The 23,643-nt window shown below is 43.6% G+C and overlaps 1 protein-coding gene across 3 annotated transcripts in view; it reads left to right on the top strand.

The window, feature by feature from the left end:
* DUS2 (dihydrouridine synthase 2) overlaps positions 1–19,852 on the top strand; it is a 498,816-nt gene extending 478,964 nt beyond the window's left edge. For 2 of the 3 annotated variants that reach the window (XM_075325642.1, XM_075325643.1), the window contains one exon: positions 18,693–19,852. In XM_075325642.1, the coding sequence (XP_075181757.1) occupies positions 18,693–18,912 (220 nt within the window). In that variant the 3' untranslated portion in view covers positions 18,913–19,852. The remainder of the gene's footprint in view (positions 1–18,692) is intronic. The other variant, XM_075325644.1, reaches the window with a different exon arrangement.
* Positions 19,853–23,643: the final 3,791 nt, after the last annotated feature.

Genomic DNA, 23,643 nt, shown 5'->3' with positions numbered 1-23,643 from the left:
GGCTTACAGCCAATAAAAACCCAAAAGTCATTTGACTATTGAAATTCGAATATTATATAAGACCAACTGACAAAATTAACACGAAGGGGTGTGTGTGTGTGTGTGTGTGTATATATATATATATATATATATATATATATATATATATATATATATATATATATATATATATATTTATAAAGCTGAATGTGTGTACGTGTATGTGTGTGTGTGTGTGTGTGTGTGTATGTATGTTGTATGTATGTATGTGTGTATGTCCGGGATTGGCATCTGCACTGTCGCAGCTACAGCCACAAAATTTTGCGCACACACTTCTGGACCCTGAGAGCATCATAGGCTATGTTTTGAGGGGAAATTTTAACCCCGCGCTTTACAGTTATTCGCCAAAAAACCTGCCTCCATTAAAGCGAATGGAGCTGGGAGCCACAGTGCAGCCAGAACTTCAGAAGAATGCACAGCCACGCCCTTATATGGAATGTTGGCTTGTCACAATGCAGCCAGGGAAAGAGACAGACAGGGAAAGAGGCAGACACAGACATGGTAAGAAACAGACATAGACAGAGTAAGAGACAGACACAAAGAGAGGGACACAGACAAAGAGACACAGGGAAAGAGAGAGACAGGTTAAGAGACAGACACAGACAGGTAAAGAGACAGACAAAGAGACAGACATAGGGAAACAGTCAGACAGGGAAAGAGACAGACAAAGGCAGGTAAAGAGACAGACAAAGAGACAGACACAGGGAAAGAGAGGGAAAGAGACAGACAGGGAAAGAGAGGGAAAGCGACAGACAGGGAAAGAGAGAGACAGGGAAAGTGACAGAGATAGACAGGGAAAGAGATTGAGACAGACAGGGAAAGAGACAGACAGACAAAGAGATAGAGAGAGAGACAGAGAGATATATACAGCGGGGGAGACAGACATTTATAATTGCATTGCGCCAAAGAGAATATACCGTACAGTTGCTAAGGTGGGGCCCTGACATGGGATACTCACCACACTCGGGGATATGAACACAGGAAACATATAGGAAATACGGCAGCTGTCAGTCACATGACCTGTCTATTTTGTGTATGTGTGATCTAATATATACTGTCAGGGGGGAGGGCTTTCTGCTACCTGGAGATTTATCAGGCTGCCATTAGCAACCAATCACAGCTTAGCTTCTATTTTGCTACAGTTAATTAATCTGAGCTCTGATTGGTTAATATAGGCAACAATTTAATAATTACATTTCTATCTATTTGTTTTGTGTTTTTTGTGTGCAGAATACATTATTGTTAATACATTCTATTTTGTTAACAGCAGTTATTAACCCGGGCGAAGCCGGGTAGTACAGCTAGTGTGTGTGTATATCTGCTGTGTGTGTATCTGTGATTGGCTGTGTGTGCCTGCGATCTGCTGTGTATATCTGTGATCTGCTGTGTGTCTGTGTGTGATCTGCTGTGTGTGTCTGGGATCTTCTGTGTGTGTCAGCATGTCAGCTAGCAGCAGGGTAGGACGGCGTGCAGCACCGACCGGATATCACAGGAGGCCCTGGGAACCACGCAGACGTCCTGGTCTGGTGAGTATGAGTCTCCTGGGAAGTAGGGGGTCTGCTTTTTTGGGGGGTAAACTTACCCCCAACCGTGTTTCTCCAAGAATAAGACCTCCTCCAAAAATAAGCCCTAGCGCTTTTTTAGGGAGCAAAAAAAATATAAGACATATATATATGCCAATCCCGGACACACATACACACATTCAGCTTTATATATTAGATGTTCCCTGTCCTGGTCCTGTATGTAATACTGTCCAAGTCCTGGGCCCTGCATGTAATAACATCCTCATCCTGGACCCTGCATGTAATAATGTACCCGTCCTGGCCCTGTATGTACGGTAGTAATGTTCCCATCCTGGGCCCTGTATGTAATATTGTCCCTATCCTAGCATTTCTGAAATAATGTTCCGTTCATGGCCCTCTATGTAGTAATAACCCCATCCTGTGCCCTGTATGTAATAATGTCCCCATCATGGCACTGTGTGTAATAATGTTCCGCATCATGGTCCTTGAATACGATGTCCATGTCTTGGGTCCTGTATGTAATAATGTCCCTGTCCTGGTCACTTCATATAATAATGTCACCATCCAGGTGCTTTGCTCAAACACAAGAAATACACAATTCCTCTCACCTTTTCTTTATCATGTTGAAAGCAGCTTCTTCTTTCTTTTTTCAATAATGAGCACAAAGGGGGTGGTGAGCAGCACCTGTCAGTGACATCATAATAATAATAATAACATCATGCACCGTATGCGACGGGCAAGCTATCGTCAACTGTTGGCCTCTGATAGACCAGTGGCCACTATAGCACATTCAGCTGTAGACGGGGAAGGTGCTGTTGGCCCCTCAATTACACGCACCCTCTATGACCATGATTATTATGCCCCTGCCGGCTAGAAAGTAAATGAAAAGCCAAGTATTCCAGCAGGTAGGAGAAGGTCCGCAAGGCATTGCCTGGGCCACAGAATACTGACATGGCCCTCAACCAGGATCCTGAAAATTAATTAATTTTCTCTATATGCTAGTCATATAACCTATATACTGATATACTATGTGCACAGACATCTGGTGTTATGTGCAGATAATATACGGCTGGTATAATATCTGATGTCTGTACTCATATACCATCATATATTGTTCTATGTATGACATCTGACATCTGTATTCACAGCAGATCATACAACAGTCACAGTCACATGTTCTTCTGTATACTGGATATAATATACTATGTGCACAACATCCTGTGGCATTTACAGGATAATCTGTGACTGGTATATCCTATACTATGACTTTTTTTTTAATTATTATTAAACATGTACAGTAGACAAAGTGTAATCCGCACCCAAAAACCCCACAAAATACTGAAAGATTAGCATTTTTACTGCTAAGAAAGACAGTTTTGGCTGCAGAGAAAAAAAAAAACAGCAAAAACGCTGCCAGTGAATATAGCCTAAGCTTGATTTTTGTGGCAAATCTGTATAATACGCTTTGTTCTTTTACGGTTTCTTTGGTCACATTCACATGTTGAATGTTTCGTGAGTTTTTTTTTATCTCAGTATTTGTAAGCCAAAACCCAGGAGTGGGTTAAAAATGCAGAAGTGGTGGCCGTGTTTCTATTATACTTCTATGACTGTTCCACTCTTGGTTTTGACTACAAATACTGATGTAAATATATCACCAAATACTCAACATGTGGCCATGTGCACATGTATTAAAGGGAACCAAACATCAGGATTTTCGTGTATAAGGTGCAGCCAGTGCAGTACTGGCACTATCAGGCACAGTGTGTACATACCATCAGGGGGCAGCGCGGGTGTTTAGGCAGTGAAATCCAACTTTATAAAGTTTGAAAATTCGTGCACTTTTTGATTGACGTGTGCACCTCTCTCCTAATGTCACTTACAGTGCCTACAAGTAGTATTCAACCCCCTGCAGATTTAGCAGGTTTACACATTCGGAATTAACTTGGCATTGTGACATTTGGACTGTAGATCAGCCTGGAAGTGTGAAATGCACTGCAGCAAAAAAGAATGTTATTTCTTTTTTAATTTTTTTTTAAATTGTGAAAAGTTTATTCAGAGGGTCATTTATTATTCAACCCCTCAAACCACAAGAATTCTGTTTGGTTCCCCTAAAGTATTAAGAAGTATTTCAGGCACAAAGAACAATGAGCTTCACATGTTTGGATTAATTATCTCTTTTTCCAGCCTTTTCTGACTAAGACCCTCCCCAAACTTGTGAACAGCACTCATACTTGGTCAACATGGGAAAGACAAAGGAGCATTCCAAGGCCATCAGAGACAAGATTGTGGAGGGTCACAAGGCTGGCAAGGGGTACAAAACCCTTTCCAAGGAGTTGGCCCTACCTGTCTCCACTGTTGGGAGCATCATCCGGAAGTGGAACGCTTATGGAACTACTGTTAGCCTTCCACGGCCTGGACAGCCTTTGAAAGTTTCCACCCGTGCCGAGGCCAGGCTTGTCCGAAGAGTCAAGGCTAACCAAAGGACAACAAGGAAGGAGCTCCGGGAAGATCTCATGGCAGTGGGGACATTGGTTTCAGTCAATACCATAAGTAACGTACTCCACCGCAATGGTCTCCGTTCCAGACGAGCCCGTAAGGTACCTTTACTTTCAAAGCGTCATGTCAAGGCTCGTCTACAGTTTGCTCATGATCACTTGGAGGACTCTGAGACAGACTGGTTCAAGGTTCTCTGGTCTGATGAGACCAAGATCGAGATCTTTGGTGCCAACCACACACGTGACGTTTGGAGACTAGATGGCACTGCATACGACCCCAAGAATACCATTCCTACAGTCAAGCATGGTGGTGGCAGCATCATGCTGTGGGGCTGTTTCTCAGCCAAGGGGCCTGGCCATCTGGTCCGCATCCATGGGAAGATGGATAGCACGGCCTACCTGGAGATTTTGTCCAAGAACCTCCGCTCCTCCATCAAGGATCTTAAGATGGGTCGTCATTTCATCTTCCAGCAAGACAACGACCCAAAGCACACAGCCAAGAAAACCAAGGCCTGGTTCAAGAGGGAAAAAATCAAGGTGTTGCAGTGGCCTAGTCAGTCTCCTGACCTTAACCCAATTGAAAACTTGTGGAAGGAGCTCAAGATTAAAGTCCACATGAGACACCCAAAGAACCTAGATAACTTGGAGAAGATCTGCATGGAGGAGTGGGCCAAGATAACTCCAGAGACCTGTGCCGGCCTGATCAGGTCTTATAAAAGACGATTATTAGCTGTAATTGCAAACAAAGGTTATTCCACAAAATATTAAACCTAGGGGTTGAATAATAATTGACCCACACTTTTATGTTGAAAATTTATTAAAATTTAACTGAGCCACATAACTTGTTGGTTTGTAAGATTTATGCATCTGTTAATAAATCCTGCTCTTGTTTGAAGTTTGCAGGCTCTAACTTATTTGCATCTTATCAAACCTACTAAATCTGCAGGGGGTTGAATACTACTTGTACGCACTGTATATGCACTTGTATCCCCGCCCCCCCCGCTGCCTGTTCCTCCCTCTCTCTGGTTGTTTGCAAATTTCTCTCTTCAGAAACATGGCGCCGAAGTTGGCACCTGCGCATAGCCTTATCTACGGCGCCATGTTTCTGAAGCCCGCAGTGCTTAGTATTTTGCAGGAGAGGGCGGCGCATGCGCCCTCACTTCTTCAGATCCCGTTGTGACCGCGGGAGCGCTCGTGGTCACAACAGGGCTGCAGAACAGCTGATGGGAGGACGCGATTACCTCCTCCTCAATCATCATTATCCTCCTCCTCCTCCAAACATACCTGCGGGACAGTGAATCCTGCTGTCGGATTCTTCCTGTGGCGTCCTGGTGTCCTAGGCGGCTGCTGTGCTGGCACGGTGTCGTAGCTGCAGGTAATCGCGTCCTCCCATCAGCTGTTCTGCAGTCCTGTTGTGATCACGAGCGCTCCCGCGGTCACAACGGGATCTGAAGAAGCGAGGGCGCATGCGCCGCCCTCTCTTGCAAAATACTAAGTACTGCGGGCTTCAGAAACATGGCGCCGGAGATAAGCGCTATGTGCAGGTGCCAACTCCGGCACCATGTTCCTGAAGAGAGAAATTTGCAAACAACCAGAGAGAGGGAGGAACAGTCGGCGGCGGGGGGGCGGGGATACAAGTGCATAACACGCCCGGACATTAGGAGAGAGGTGCACACATCAATCAAAAAGTGCACGAATTTTCAAACTTTATAAAGTTGGATTTCACTGCCTAAACACCCGAGCTGCACCCTAATGGTATGTAAACACTGTGCCTTATAGTGCCAGTACTGCACTGGCTGCACCTTATACATGAAAATCCTGATGTTTGGTTCCCTTTAAGCTTGGTTGTAGTACCATTTCTGTGCAATAAGTGTCCGATTTTTGGTGAGGATGTTTCTGTATAGAGTCTGATATATTGACCCCATATCAATGGCAAATTGCATACTGTAAACGTAATAAGGATGGGCCGCTGCACATAGGCCAATGCTTTGTGCTTGCCAACCAGCCCCTTGTTCGATCTATCAAAATATATAATAAATTAATTCAATCTATAAGCAGCGTAAAGAAAAAATTAAAATGCCAGAATTAAGTTTTTTGGCTACTGCAACATTTCAATAAAATGAAATGAGGCGATCAAAACATCATATCTGTCCCAAAATAGTATCAGTAAAAACATGAGCTCAGGGCACAAAAAATAAGCCGTCTCACAGGCCCAGATCACGTTACTGGTCTAGAAAAAAAATTGATACATTTCCAATTTTTTTTTTCACCACTTAAATAAAAAAAACATTGATATCTACAAACTCATTCTCACCTTGAGAATCATACTGCCAAGTCAGTTTTACCATATAGTGAACATGATGAATTTAAAAAAAAATAAATCCCAAAACAATAGTGTAACAACACTTTTTTGCAATTTCACCCAGGGTCAGACTAGGGTGGGAGGGGCCTACCAGGGAAATTGCCTCCAGGGGCCCACACTATGGCTACCATAAACGTGGTTATTACTTGATCATTTTCGGCTCTCTCAGTATAACATGCGCCTTTTAGCAAACTCTACAGTGCTCAGTAGAGACCTGTATTGTGCCCTGCGTATATCACAGGATTTCTTGTGGCATTTTATTTATTGTAGTTAATAATGGAATCTATTATTTACAATCAGTCGTAGTTTTTCTTACACATGGACATTTCTTGTCCTCTATATACCGTATTTTTCAGATTATAAGACGCACTTTTTCCCCCCAAATGTTGGGGGAAAGTGGGGGATGCGTCTTATAGTCTTAATGTAGGGAGAATGTAGGGCTGCGGGGAATGAGGGTGCTGCGGTGGAGCGGGACATCGGGGGCACGAGCAGGCTGTAGCAGCGCCTGCCGTGACCACGTGGGCCCGCTCATTACATATGCACGCCCATCCTCCTGCCCATCATCTCTCAGCGCTGAAGTCGGCGCTAACAGGTGGGCGGGATGATGAGCGGGGGATGCGCGCATACTAAACAGCCAGCCGCATAATCACCTCTGGCAACTACAGCCTGTAGTGATCATGTGCGGCTGTATTCACTGCCCCCCGCGCATCATCATCAGTGCTGGGTGCAGTGATCAGTATATTGTACTCACCGTTCCCCTGCAGCACCGCTATCTTCTCCTGTCTGCCGGCCGCGGCTGTGTGGAGACTAGCGGTGCTCACAGCAATGACGTCATCGCTGTGCGCACGTGTCCACAGGGCCGCGCCGGCACAGACAGGAGGACATCGCTATGCTGCAGGGATTGTGGCCGGCTCCACACAGTGCTGCCGGCACAGACGGGAAGAGGAGCGATTCTGCGTAGAGCAAGGAAAGGTGAGTATAAACATTTTTTGGGGGGGTTTTTTGTGTGCCACAGGATGCAGGACATATAGCAGGATGGGGGTATATGAGCAGCATGATGGTATATAGCAGCATGATGGCATAAAGCAGCATGATGGCATATAGCAGGATGATGGCATGTAGCAGGATGATGGCATATAGCAGGATGATGGCGTATATAGCAGGATGATGGTGTATATAGGAGGATGATGGCATATATAGCAGGATGATGGCGTATGTAGCAGGATGGGGATATATAGCAGGATGGGAGCACATACCAGGATGGGGGTATATAGCAGGATGCGGCCATATGCCAGGATGGGGTATATAGCAGGACAGAATGCGGCCATATGCCAGGATGGGGTATATAGAATGATGCTGCCATATGCCAGGATGGGGTATATAGCAGGATGCGGCCATATACCAGGATGAGGTATATAGCAGGATGGGAGCACATACCAGGATGGCAGTATATAGCAAGATGGGGCTATACCAGGATGAGGGACATTATATATATATATATATATATATATATATATATATATATATATATATATATATATATACACAAGGCAGGAGGATCATTACCAGGATGGGGTACCTTAGTAGAGAATTTGGGGACATTAGCCCCATAATAGTGTCAGCAGCAGATCCTCGCCCCATAACAGTGTGTCATGACCACATTTTTTACTTAAAGTTTTATTTTCCTATTTTCCTTCTCTAAAACCAGGGTGCGTCTTATGGTCCGGTGTGTCTCTAAGTCCAAAAAATACGGTAAACCACTGAGTCCAGCAGCCAAATAATATTCAAAGAGAAGCAGAATGTTATCCATGTTACCCAAAGATTACGAACGTTAATCCCCCTCTGCCGCCATCTATCCACCATATAGGGAAATCCCCTATAGAGTCAGTATGTGGAGGTGTGAAGCATTACCCTCCATACACTCTTCCATTTCGAGACTGGTGAATATTTCTCTTCTCTTTCCACCTGCACACATTACATAATTATCAGGTAATGATCAGCCACCAGTGTCTATACTAAATGTGAACAGTCATTCTGTGGGGACAGAGGCCTATAAAAGCCACACTATGGTTTCCACATTAGTTTTAGGGTATATGCGAACGCTGCGTTTCAGTTTGACAACAAAACTGCCCCCTCTCAGACTTTTGACAAATGTAAACACTGTGTTTGACAAAAAAAGCGGTAAAAATGCATGCGATTTCCCCGGGTTTTTATTGCGTTTTGGACAGTGCGTTTTCATATTGAGAAATCAATGGGTAACAAATGATGATAAAACGCAATGAAGAAGGGACGCGTCTTTTTTTGTCAAAGATTTTGACAAATATTTGTCAACAAAACGCTGACAGAAAACTGCAACGTGCGAATGGAAATTCTGATTTCTCATAGACTTTGCTTGGGAAGCACAACGCATGCAGCTTGTCATTGACACAGTGCATTTTAAAACGCGACAAAAACATAAAAACGCAACGTGCGCACATTGTCTAACATGGTGGATAAACCCTTTACTAGTCCTGTGTATTCTGACAATCCTGCTCTATAGGCAGAGGAGGCTTTTTTTCTTTTTATTTTTTTACATATATTTAGATTGAGGCCCCTCCTGTACTATCATCACTATAGAGGACCCCTGAAGAGTAATTACATATAGTCTAAGATAAAAACACTGACACTGGAGGTACAGGATAATAACACTTACAATGGGGGTACAGGATAATGACACTGGGGGTACAGGATAATGACACTGACACTGGGGGTACAGAATAATAACACTGGGGGTACAGGATAATGGCACTGGGGGTACAGAATAATAACACTGGGGGTACAGGATAATGAGACTGACACTGGGAGTAAAGGATAATGACACTGACACTGGGGGTACAGGATAATGGCACTGGGGGTACAGAATAATAACACTGGGGGTACAGGATAATGAGACTGACACTGGGAGTAAAGGATAATGACACTGACACTGGGGGTACAGGATAATGTCACTGGGGGTACAGGATAATGACACTGACACTCAGGGTACAGGATAATGACACTTGGGTACAGGATAATGATACTGACACTGAGGGTACAGGATAATGACACTGGGGTACAGGATAATGACACTGGGGTACAGGATAATGACACTGGGGGTACAAGATAATGACACTGGGGGTACAGGAAAAATGACGATGACACTGGGGGTAGAGGATAACGACACTGGGGGTACAGGATAATGATACTGACACTGGGGGTACAGAATAATGATACTGACACTGGGGCTACAGGATAATGACACTGACACTGGGGGTACAGGATAATGACACTGACACAGGGGGTACAGGATAAGACACTTGGGGTACAGTATAATTACTCAGGACACTCGGTTCTGTTCCTCAGCAACCAGTTTTTCTATGTTCTGATTGCCATCTTCTCCTCAGCACCTAGCTTTCCAATGATATCAGAGAATTGAAAAGCTTGGCGCTGAGGACAAGATGGATATCAGAACATAGAAAAGTTGGGTGACGAGTAAGAGAGCACCTTTCTTTCAGCTCAGCACCCAGCTTTCCAATCCCATCCCATGCTCTGACTGCTGCTATCCCTCTTTCCCTAATCCCTACTGATTTATGTTTACCGTGTGGACTTCACCCATGTCACGCAGCAAGAACTGGTGCACACACCCTGCACTCCCAAATCACACACACCCAGCACCCCCCAAATCAGACACACCCTGCACCCTCATGCCCTGCATAGGTCACACAGACCCAGCACCCTCATGCCCTGCATAGCTCACACAGACTGGCTGTACCCCAAATTAGCCCTCTCTCAAACACACTGAAACCACATGTACTCCACACACACCACACACACAGTATCCCTTAACACTCTGTATCACAGTCTGTACCCCTCATATGTCACTCACCCATCCCCCCTTACCGGACACATCTTCCTCGGTCGGCAGCTCCTGCCCGGCTCCTCCCACACGGTCCCATGGACATGAGTTATCGCAGGTCCTGGCAGATCCACCACTAGGATGCCTTGTCTTCCTCTCTGAAGCAGCTTCTGTTCTGCCCCTGCCGCACAGCAGCTCATAAGCTCCGGGCGCCCCCTCCCTGTAGCTTCAGGAACTATGGTGATCTGACTGCCACATACAGACCTGCGATGGCGGCCCGACAGTGTGAGGAGCCGGAGCCGCAGGTCATTTTAATACACCATGCGGGGAGGGCCCTGCAGGCTGACGGGGATAGCTTAGTTTGACAACAAGGTCAGGGCCTACCAGGGCTTTCCCCACTACCCCGGCACGCCAGACCAATGCTGATTTCACCACACTTTGAAATTTTTGCCCATTTACCAGTACATTATATGGTAATATTGTGTAATTAAAAAGTACAAGTCGTCCTGCAAAAAATCCATATTGATGTTAAAATAAAAAAGTTACGGCTTTTGGAAAAAGGGGAGGAAGAATTGAAAACTTAAAAAAAATGAAAATGGCCTTGACGTGAAAGGGTTAAATGTATTTTGGGGGTTCTTTGTGATTATACCAACACAAAGTAGCAAATATTTGTGAAGTCTAAACAAAATATATGGTTTTCTAAATATTTTAAAGGTAAGGTCTTGCAATTTTTTTATTTTTGTATTAAAAATGATTATGAAATCAAGGTTTTTTTAGTTCAAATTGAAGTGTATTGAACTTTATTAATATTATATGATTGACATTTCGCTTTACATAGAAAACAATTCAAAATAAGATACTCTCTCAAAACGAAATATAGAGCATAATACATCAAAATATTATGAATTACACAATAACTTTCTTACATGACTCCGCATCAATTATAAATCTAAGTCAAGAAGTAAAGAAACAAGTCTTGAAAATGCAAGACGTCAAGAGGGAAGAACAGTAAGGGGATGGTTGGGACATGAGAGGAGAATTCAAGAAAGCTTGGGAAAGTGTAGAAAGAAAGAGAGGGAAGGTAAAAACACAAGGAAAACTTAGAACGCACGACCCGATCCATGCAGCCACCGCCCCCCCATTTCTCATAAGCCAGTACAAACGCTTCTCAAACCACACCTAGCAACCATTTATCCCGATCTGAAGAGTCTCTATAAAGGACCCATGGAGTCCAAAGACCCAATACCTTGGTCAAAGTGTCAGTTATTTGTCCTACCAATTCTTCCATTCTAAATAATGTATTCCCCTCCGGCAACAATTCTTCCCGAGATGGAACCCGTGTCTGTTTCCAGTACCTAGGGATCAGACATCTTGCTGCCACCAGGACGTGACGTAGTAGATTGTTTTTAAAACAAGATATGGACCAATCACATAATGACAATAGAGCAAGCTCGGGAGAAGGAGTGACCTTGCGTGTGAGGAGTAGATTAATTAGGTCGAACGCTGCCTTCCAAAATCCCTTGATAGCATCGCATGCCCACCAGATATGCATGTATGATCCTCTATCGTTTAGGCATCTCCAGCAGGTGTCTGGGGTTGAGGGAAACATAGTGTGTACAGTTGTGAGGCATCTGTACCACCTATATAAAATCTTAAAGCCTCTCTCCTGAGTCAGGGAACTCATGGATGCTCTTTGGGTGAAAAGGAGAATCTTTGACCTGTCCGCCCCAGACAGTGGCCTACCCAAGTCTACCACCCATTTGGGAAAAAAGCTAGGAGGGTCTGCCTGCACATCTCGCTCTTCTAAAAAAAATGTTGTAAAGTAATGAGATGACATGTTCCGGAGGGTCTTTTGCTAAGCAAAGAGTTTCAAAGGGTGTGAGCTTGCGGAAGATATTTTCATGAGGGTGCAATGAAGCTACGTAACTCTTCAGCTGTCTAAATAGGAACCACGCATTTATCGGGGGTCTAGCCATGTGAAATAATTCATTTAGCGGAATAAGGGATGTTTGGGAGCAGAAGTCTAATATTTTGGGGTCATTTAATCTGCGCTTATTTAAGAAAGTAGAACTATTCAGGCCTGCTGAAAAAAAGGGGTTATCCATTATAGGAATAAGAGGGCAGGGTACCGAGGTAAAGCGCATGGATTTAGAACTCTGCCTAACAAATTTGGACAGATTCCTGACAAGAAGGGAGGGTGTGTACCGTCTGCAGACTGTATAGTCAATCCTGTCCAAATGAAAGCCAATGGGCTAAATCTGTAGAGATTATATTCTATGTCCACCCACCTCTTTTGGCCTCTGTGATGGTATAGATCTAAGATACATGTACTCAGTGAAGCCATGCTATAGACTCAGATCTGGTAGACCAACCCCTCCCGCCTGACGGGACCTACTGAGGAGCCGGAAAGACAGGCGTGGTCTCTTAGAAGCCCAAATAAACCTATTAATCATCTTCTTAAGACGTGAAAAGAAGGAAGCTGGGAGATATATATGGAGTGTTTGAAAGTAGTAAAGTAGACGCGGCAAAAGATCCATTTTAAGCACATTCATCCTGCCAAACCAAGATAACCGAAGTCTGCTCCATTTCTCTAAGTCCCGCTCAACAGTACATAGAGCATGAGCATAGTTCAGGCCGTATAGGCTCGACAGGTCTGCTGGTATTTTGACCCATAAATACGAAAGGGATTCTGACTGCCATTTAAATGGAAAAGTAGCACGTAATTGAGTTATCATGTGTTGGGGAAGGTTAATATTGAGCATCTCCGATTTTTGTGAGTTTATTTTAAAGTTACTAAGGTGTCCATACTTGCGAAGTTCCAACATGATATTTGGAAGGCTAGTTGTTGGGTAGGTAATATACAGGAGAAGGTCATCAGCAAACAGAGAGAGTTTGTGATTTGTTTGACCCAAGGAAACTCCCTTGATTGCAAGATTACCTCTCAAGGCAGCCGCTAAAGACTCCATACAGATGACATAGAGTAGGGGGGGACAATGAGCAACCCTGACGCGTACCATTGCTAATATGGAATGGGGTTAATAGGGAGCCATTAATTTTGACTTGAGCCATAGGGGATGCATAAAGGGCAGAGATTCTGTGTATCATTGCCCCACAGAGGCCAATATGTTGAAGCGACTGGAAGAGAAAATCCCAGTGCACCCTGTCGAAGGCTTTCTCAGCACCTATCGACAGAATGCACATGAGACGAGCCTCCGCGACCGACCGACCCACCAGGGGAAGAGTGTATATCCATTATTTAGCCTCATTTTGGTGCATTTTATTCTTTAAACCCTTAATGGTGGAAAGGGGGCATGAGGTCTTACCTGAGGACACGTCTACTTGAGGTGTTAGCGGAAGGTTCCAATCGCCTCCCAGAATCACCGGAGAAGCGCCTGCAAAATCTTCAAGTGCACCTAGACAAGCCGAGTGAAATTTATTTTGGTTTTGGTTCGGACTATAAATATTGGCTATGACAAATGTTCTCCCCGACCAAGACACCCGCAGAAACACGTATCGGCCTGAGGAATCAATAAGAGAGTTTAAAACTTCTGGGATAAAAGATTTGTGAAAGGCAACAGAAACCCCTTTGGACTTTGAGTCTGGGTTCGTGCTATGAAACCAGGTGTTATAATGCTTATCTGGCATCTTAGGGACAGCGTTCGACCTAACGTGTCCTCTGCAACAATAAAACAGAAACTCCCTTCCTGTGGCTCATGTAAGTAATTTGTCGTCTCTTTTCTGGCACATTCATTCCTCTAACATTATAAGAGCAAAATTTGAGGCTAGCCATTCATAAGGGTCATCCAGACTAATTTTGACCATAAGTGAGGGAGCCATGACAGGCAGACCGGGCCATGCATCCAGGTAAGGAATGGGGGGGAGACATACATGGGAGGTTGAGAGGAAATGAGGGGACTGAAAAAAGAAGAAGAAAAAGAAAAAAGGCGAGAGGGGGAAGAGAGTGAGTCCAAAGTTAAGGAGGGAGTGAGCAGTGGAAGAAAAAGGCAGAAATAAAGGCAAAGAGCCTCAAGTATCATGTGTGCTTGGGGTGATTAGGAGTCCACCAAAGACACACAGTAAGGAGGAGAGGAGGAAGCCGACAGCAGGTCAGTTGCCCCCTTCCCCACCCAACCCGACAATCCACAACATTTTTGTTATTTAAAATAAAATAGAAAAATATACAATCTCCTTTTAATTTAGAACCACATTGCCAGTATGGTAAGACGGATATAGTGAAGAGGTTAAACCAAATAATTATGACCATAACAAACTTGTAGAGCATAACTCAAATCTAATAGTCAAATGGCATGGTAATAGTGAAAGTACAGGTGAAAATAACATTTACTGTGAATCCGTTAGCCAACAGCTCCAACGGCATAGGGCCAGCCACACATATAATGCGGCTCAGAACCCAAACGAAAACAACAGGGTTCCACAGGAAATAGAAAGCCACATAGCAGACTGGAGTAGCTCAGGTAACCCTGTCTGTCACCTCTGGCCCCACTTTCTTCTTCTGCCTCAGCACTGGCAGTCATCTAGGGGGCTCCAGAGGGAGTTGAGGCGATTTTGGCCAATCTGGAATATCCACCATTGGGAGTTCAAATGTGCCCAGATAGCCGGGAAGGTCACCCAGATTGCGCAGAGAAGCAGAGACACCATTTTTATGAGCGATTAACTGAAAGGGATACCCCCATCTGTATGGGATATCTTTCTCCTGGAGGCATTGCAGTAGGGGACGTAGGGCCCTCCTGAGCTGGAGGGTTCGTCTGGCAAGGTCCGGCAATAAGATGACTTGTGAGTCCATAAAAGAAATAGGACCTTTTTCTCTGGTGGCAGCCATTATTGATTCCTTCACTTTGAAAAAATGGACCCTACAAATAACATCTCTTGGTCTAGAATCAGATGAGGGTCTGGGACCCAGCGCCCTATGCAGCCTGTCCAGTTCCACAGGGTCTCCGCTTGCATCCCCCAATAGCTGTGAGAAAAGCCGCTGTACTGCTGGTTCCAGCTCAGATAGGGTTAATTTCTCAGACAGACCTCTTATGCGAATGTTATTCTGCCGGTTGCAGTTCTCAAGATCCTCTAAGTTAGAAGCAAGAAAGTCCAGCCTGGAGGTGTTAAGTCTGCTTTACACGCTGCAATGTATCTTACAATGTGTCGGCGGAGTCACGTCGTAAGTGACGCACATCCGGCATTGTAAGGTACATTGTAGTGTGTAACTGCTACGTGCGATTGTGATTGAACGGTAAAACGTTCATCGCACGCACGTCGTACATTCCTCATGAATTGTACGTCAGATTGTTCATCGTATCCGGGGTAGCACACATTGCGGTGTGTGACACCCCGGGAACAATGAACAGATCTTACCTACGTCCTGCGGCTCCCGGCCCACAATGTTGAAGGAAGGAGGTGGGCGGGATGTTTACGTCCCGCTCAGCTCCGCCCCTCCGCTTCTATTGGCCGGCTGCCGCGTGACGTCGATGTGACGCCGAACGTCCCTCCCACTCCAGGAAGTGGACGTTCGCCGCCCACATCGAGGTCGTATGGAAGGTAAGTACGTGTGACGGGGGGTTACTCGTATGTGCGGCACGTTCAACAAAATTGAACGTGCCACACATACGATGAAGGCGTTGCAAGTCGCATACAATATCGTATGCGAAATTGCAACGTGTAAAGCAGGCTTAAGAGAGCATAATCTCCCTGTGTGCCTTTAACTCATTCAGCACTGCATCCTGTGATTCCTCCACTGCCTCCACTCTAGCAGTAAACTCTGTTTTAAGGGCCTGAAGCTCCTTTTTATAGGAGGATTCCAGCCTGCATGCAAAGCCCTCTAAATCTCTTTTTGTGGGGAGGGACTGGAGTTGTTTACTTATCTCCTCCAAGGTGAGACCTCCGGCAGCTCCTGCTTCCTCCTCTGAATCATCTCCCTGTGCAGGGGAAGAGGCAGCACTTTCTCTCATCTCCTTCTGCCTCTGGCCACCTGCTGCATTAGTTGGCATCTTTTTGGATCTGGAGCTTCACACGTCCTGTGAGTCTCCCTGGGTTAAGAAGCGGTCCATGGAGGTGGAGGTCCGGTCAGAGTTTGCCCCGGTTCCCTGTTGCTTCCTGGATCTCCCCATGTAGCTGAAAGGTATGTGGAGATCGGGTAATGCAGTGATCTAGTCAGGTCGGGTGAGGAGCAAGCAGCCTGTGCTTCTTATCCGGCCATCAGCAAGCCACACCTCCCCCTCAAGTATTTTTAATACAAAATTAAACTCACAGTTTTAGTTTTTATTTAATTCTAGTTTTACTGAACCACTGGGGGCTGCCATCTTGGATTTGCTGTGTGTAACGACAGTTGCTCACCTCCTTTATGGCAGCCCCCAGGGCATAGAAGCCAATTGTCGGACTCCGACCCTATATTTTAACATAGACAAGGCGTCTGCTGTGAATGGACGCGCCCCCTGGGCTGTCCAGATCACAGCAGAGGGAGTAGATCAGCGCCATCTTTGTGGCGCCCACAGCGTATGCTGTGTGCTCCACTTTCAACCTGTCACCTGCCGGGATGGATGGGGTGAGTAACTGATTCTGCCGCGACCACCACCGCACTCTGCCGTGCCCCCCCCTGCACTCTGCCACGCCCCCCCATTGCACTCGGTCCCCCACCCTGCACTCTGCTGTGCCTTTCTCACCGCACTCTGCCTCGCCCCCCCCTGCACTTTGCCGTGCACCCCCCACCCACTCTGCTCACCCCCCCACTCACCTCGGGCCTCCGCTGCTCGTATTGTGATTGCTGACAGGACAGGCTTCCGTGGGCGCAGGTCTGAGGTGAGTGCATGCGGCTGGGAATGGTGATCGTAGGTGACATCTGCAGCCTGAGCGACACTGCACTACCGATCACCCCTCCTCACCGCATGTCGCCTCGCACCTCCGATCCCGGCCAGCAGCACAGTATATTGGGGCGCGGGAAACAGTCAGCAAGGCATAGGGAAACAGTCAGCAAGGCATAGGGAAACAGTCAGCGGGGCATTGGGTTACAGCCAGCGGGGCATTGGGATACAGTGGAGCACTATGCAGATGGCCTTAGTGACACTTTAGACATATTAGGATCACTCTGTGGCCACCAACAAAATGGCTCCATACTGTGATCTTAAACTTCATCTTTGCTTTTCCTTATGGAAACACCCAGATTGGGAGGGGAGCTATGACATCACACACAGGAGAGCAGACTCTACCCACTTTACTGCAGCTGTAATGTGAGCTAGTTCTACAGTAGGATTTCAGCAACTGCTCCCCTTAGTGTTTAAAAGTGGAAAATATCAAACTTGTATTTTTTTATTTATATTTTTCTTAATTAAAAACAAATAATTGTATTTAAACATAACATTAAAACATTAATACTTTATATTTTTTCAGTTATTGAAAACATTTTTTTTTATGACACCTTCTCTTTAAAAACATAAATCTGAAAATTGTGACTGGTATTTGTATTACGCCTCCTGTAGTCTGATGTGCCTAAATAAAATCCTGAGTGACCAGTTGTCTTCAGAAGAAGCGGCAAAATTGTCAGCAGGACGGCACAGTTCAGCGAGGATGAATTAAAATCAGGATTTATTTGTTAAAATCAATTATTAAAAACCTTGATACAACTCATTTCTAGAGTGGACCGCTCTCGTCTTCAGGTCTCATGGTCATTTTACTTATAGGACATACAATAGTGACTTATAGGACATACAATAGTTGGTAACCCTCTGGTAAATTGATGCACTCATTAACCCTTTATGGGAAGAGTTAAACCGAAAAGGACATACAGCATATGTGTGTATATGTGTGTGTGTATATATGTATATACAGTACAGATCAAAAGTTTGGACACACCTCATTCAAAGAGTTTTCTTTATTTTCATGACTGGTGATAAAGCTAAGTTTAAATCTGCTAGAGTCCCCCATGGGGCTTAGTACCAGATTTGTTGGCAATTTTGATAAATAATCGTTTTTGTTTGCGTGCCCTTGTTTTTTTTTTATAAGGCAACGCCAATTAGTTTTTTTGGTAGCCTTTTTCCACAAATCTCCTAGTAAGTATTCTTGCCTCATTTTGAAGATTAATTAATTAATTAATTAATTAATCTGATGAACAGTATTTGCGAATTCTCCAAAATTGCCTGTAAGGTATATTTGCCACCCAACGTGGTAAATGATCGTTTGTAAAATCCAGGAAACTGTTGACCTCTACCTTTTTGAAATAACTAGAAGTTTGAATGGTACCATTAGTTTTTTGGGGACATAACCTAATCCAAAAAATTAGAGTCTGTGAAGAGGATGGAATTTTTGGGAAAACACGGTACTATGACATACGGTATGTTGGTAAAGGGTTAAAGTAATTAGTGAATTTCCAGACCTTTTTCCTTTTATACTTTCAGGGACAAGTCAAAGAAGTTAGCTGAACAGGCTGCAGCCATTGTATGTCTTCGAACATTAGGACTTCCGGAAGGAAAGGTTGGGGAGGAAGAAAGTGATCTTATTCGGAAAAGAAAAAGAGGAATCCAAGATGAAAGTGTTGACATGACAGACTCACAAGGTGTTGAACAGATAAAGAAAAGACTCCATAGCAATGAAAATTTTGATGACTCAAATATTTAGCAACATATTTGGCACCATGACGCAATTGTGAATGGAGATTTTATTTTAGAGGGATATGGTCACATATTGTTTATAAATACAAGCAATTTAACGCTTACTCATTTTTTTTGATCTGTTGTTCAGCTATTAACACTTTTGTTTACAGCGTGTTGCCTTGGATACCGACCACTGCTGCTATGCAGCAAACCATGCACAATGCTTACAAGCTGTATTATATTGAGTTTGTAAGCACCATTTTGAAGCTGACTAGGATCACAGGACTGTGTGGTTACCTGTTAATTCCAGCCAACAAGTGCTTACAAGCTAAACAGCAACAGTGGTCAGTCTTCTGTACAATGAGCTGTAAAGAAAAGTGTTAATATCCCCACAATGGCAGCCTATTTTTACTAAGCAATCACTATCTGACAGTTTGCATTTATGAAGAAAATGGGAATAACTCTTAGCTGTTTATTTTTGCAATATTTTTAAATAAATTGTGTGACAACTCAAATATCTTTAGTTATTTTGATGTAGTTTTCTTCTGTGTTTTTTCTTAATAAATAGTGGCAAAACAGCTAAGAAAATCTGCTTGGCAAACCAAAAAAAAATTGCTTTTTAGAATGTTGATTTAGAGGTTTTAAACTAGCAAAATCGCAATTCTATAATTAAGATAAAAACAAACCTTTATTAGCTGCTCATTAAAATTACACAAACTAAGGGCCAACACTGCCCACATATAAAACATAAATACTAAAACCTACAAGTTGCACAGTAATGATCCAAAAAAGGGACTGTAATCTGCCATTGAATTATGTGAGTCAAGATTGACAATTAATTAGGGGTTAAAAAGATCGCTTCAAATCAACCCTGCAGCAGACCACAATAATTACCGTATTTTTCACTTGATAAGATGCACTTTTGTTCCCCCAAATTTTGGGGAAGGTAGGGGGTGCATCTTATAAGCCAAATATATGGGGGGGAGGGGGTGTATATGTGTATATATATATATATATATATATATATATATATATATATATATATATATATATACACACACACACTGCAGGGTCCGCTCTGGAGTGCTGCTGGGGGCAGGTGAACGCTGCGGGCGGCAGCGTTAGATCTCCTGCTCCCGCTCATATAATATGCACAGCCGCTGTCCATCACCGTGGTGCTGAAACCGCACCGCAGTGACGGGCTGGGGCAGCGGTGCATATTATATGAGCCTGCGTCCCACTGTGATGGCACATGCCCCCTCTGTGTTAGATATGGCCCCTATGCTGCTGCCCATCCTAAAATAAAAAAGCTTTACTTAACTCCTCCAGCGTTTCTCCCCGGTGTCCCTGCTTCCACTGTGATCAGGCACGCAGAGATGAAGTCACTCTGCTGTGCCTATCACATGACTGGTACCAAGAACCAGGAAGTGGAGGAACTGAAGCACGGAGGGAGACAGGAGGGAGATCAGCGCTGGAGGAGGTAAGGAAAGAGTGTTTTATTTTACTATGGGCAGCAGCATGGGGCGATATCGAACACAGGGGAACGTGTGCAATCTATAGGGAGCCATAGGCAGCACAGGGGAACGTGTGCAATCCATAGGGGACCATAGGCAGCACAGGGGAACGTGTGCAATCCATAGGGGGCCATAGGCAGCACAGAGGGACGTGTGCAATCCATAGGGGGCCATAGGCAGCACAGGGAACGTGTGCAATCCATAGGGGGCCATAGGCAGCACAGGGGAACGTGTGCCAGCACAAGGGGGCTATATTCAATATAAGGGGGCCATATCCAGATTAAGGGGGCTAATTTTAGGATGGGGGCTATGAGGGACATATACCTTATATGATTTGTTAGACGGACACTGGCATTATAAGATGGACCCCATTTAACATTAAAAAAAAAATGCTCTTTTCCTTCACCAAATTCGGGGGTGCGTCTTATAATCAGGTGCGTCTTATAAAGCGAAAAATAGGTATATGAAATCATATTGACACAGTGGTGCTTGAAATTTTATGAACCTTTCAGAATTTTCCATACTTTGGGATAAATTTGATTTAAAACTACATCAGAGTTTTACACAAGTCTTAAAGTAGATGAAGAGAACCAAATTAACCCCTTCACGACGGCCGATTTTGCGCTTTCCGTTTTTTTTTCACCTTCCTTCTTTCGAGAGACGTAACTTTTTTATTTTTCGGTCAGTATGGTCATGTGAGGGCTCGTTTTTTGTGGAACAAGCTGTACAATGAGTTTTACCATATAGAGTACTGCAAAACGGCGAAAAAAAATCCAAATACGGAAAAATTGCAAAAAAAAGTGCGATAGCACTATTGTTTTTGAGATATTTTATTCCATGTGTTCACTATATGGTACAACTGATGTGTCAGTGTGATGCCTGAGGTCGGGGCGAGTTCGTAGACACCAAACATGTATAGGCTTACTTGTATCTAAGGGGTTAAAAAAAATCAGACGTTTGTCTGAAAAAAGTGGCATACATCCCGTAGTGTTCTCATTTGTTGGTATCTATGGCTCAGTGACAGCTTATTTTTTGCATTTCGCATTGACGTTTTTAATGGTACGTTTTGATCGCCTGTTATTGCATTTAGTGTAAAATTTGTGGCAACCAAAAAACGTAATTTTGGCGTTTGGAATTTTTTTTGCTGCTACACCGTTTACCGATAAGATTAATTGATTTTATATTTTGATAGATCAGGCATTTTTGAATGCGGCGATACCAAATATGTGTATATTTTTTATTTTTTTAACCCTTTGATTTTCAATGGGGCAAATGGAGGGTGACTTGAACTTTTAGGTCTTTTTATTTTTTTTTTTTAAACTTTTTTTTTTTTAGTTTACAAGGTCCCCTAGGGGACTATATGGATCAGCAATCTGATCACTCTGCCATATCTCCAGATCACAGCTACACAGCTGTGAGCAGCAGATATACTCATTTTATGTGTCACCCAGCTCTGGGTCGAGTGAAACAAAGGGAGTCATGTGAGCTACAGGAGTTATCACATGACCATGTGCTACCATGACAACCGCCAGAAGTAACGCGATCACATCACGTGACTTCCTATTTAGGCGGTATGTAATCGTTTGCTGCACTTACGATCATAATGCGCTTTTCCTTTTGACACTTTCAGGGGTTAAACGGCACGGGCGGATAACGATACCGCTCGTGCCAGTAGGCACACATCTCAGCTGTATAAATCAGCTGAGATGTGCGCCGATCTCCCGCTCCTGCCACCGGCAGCAGCGGGAGTTTAATCCTATGACCGCTAGGATGTAATTTTACTGCCCATGGTCGTTAAGGGGTTAAAGACAAGAGACAAAACAAATGAGGAAATTAGGAGGGGATGCTGATAAGTCTTTGGCTTTGTGATCTTTTTTTGTTTCTATGGTAACGAATGTTACATCACATGAAAGCCTTATCTGTCTAATATATGTTTTCAGAATTTTGTGTTTGTTGCTTATGGTAACAGTGTTCTACGCACGTGGGAAAACAAAATGATGGAGACTAGTGCGATATTCATAGCAACTGAGAGCAGAGGAGTGATAAATTTCTTGTTTCTGCAAGGAAAGTCTGCAAAGGATATTCATGGTGATATGTCGCAGACATTGGGGGATCAATGCCCTTCATATTCTACAGTTAAGAACTAGGTTGACAAATTTAAAATGGGCCACTTCAGTACCAATGATGAGGAACGATATAGGAAAGATGTGATATTGCGAAAAAAAAAATTCTTTTTACTATATAAAATTCAAAACGACCTTATAAAAAGATAGATAAAAATTAAAAGTGCATATTATCAATGAAATGGGAAAACCACCTATTTAGACAAAATATTGTTGGCTGATAATGAAGAAAAATAATCCTCCACTACTGATAATCATATATTGATACATACTGTATATATAAAATGAGAATTCGGATCAGATTAAACGTGCATTTATTGGATTTTATAAAGTGTTTCCACACTAATGACTATATTATGGATTTTGTGATTGTACTCTTAAATTTATAAATATGTCATATAGAATATTGATACAGAATATATAATTAATGCACGTGTAGAATATTAAGATATACATGTTTAGCAACATGTGATTTTATTATTATTTTAAATCACTATTATTTTTCCTTTTCACTTCTTGATTTTATTCACAAAACCGCATTGCAACCATCTACTATGTATATGGAACCCATGTAGGTAACTCACATGTGTATGCAATTATGGAGGGTGTGTGCCACACCATTTAGGAAACCAACATTCTTTCCTCACTTGAACATGAGTAAGACTGTGTGTCGAAACGCGTAGTTCTGTGGGGTCTCCATATCTGTATCCTCTGTATATTTTTTGCTGACCGCTTTATACTTTATGGATTTTATTGGATTTCACAAATAAATATTGATGATTTTAAAGTATACATCCTGAGGACTGCGCTGGACTTCTTTCTTATATCGTATAATTGGCTGCCAAGCTTTCCCTGCGCTAGGTCCACAAAGACAGCGGTGAACAGCAACTCGGTGAGCTGAACTTTTTTCTTTATTTCTGGGCAATTCAGGCTTCGTGCTCCCTAGTGGATAATCATCCGATTGTATATATTTTTGACTAAGATACAGTTTTTTCCCTTAACATGTCGGTATCTGATCCGAATCTCATGTTTAATATGGAGGATTATACATCTAGATTGACTAAAGTGGCTCAAATATTTAATGGATTTGCACAAATACCTTCTACAGAGAAAGATACA

The sequence above is a fragment of the Anomaloglossus baeobatrachus genome, chromosome 10 (assembly GCF_048569485.1).
Source record: "Anomaloglossus baeobatrachus isolate aAnoBae1 chromosome 10, aAnoBae1.hap1, whole genome shotgun sequence".
NCBI lineage: Eukaryota > Metazoa > Chordata > Amphibia > Anura > Aromobatidae > Anomaloglossus > Anomaloglossus baeobatrachus.
Note: the sequence above shows the minus strand (reverse complement) of the source record. Positions and strands in the feature narration are given on the sequence as shown.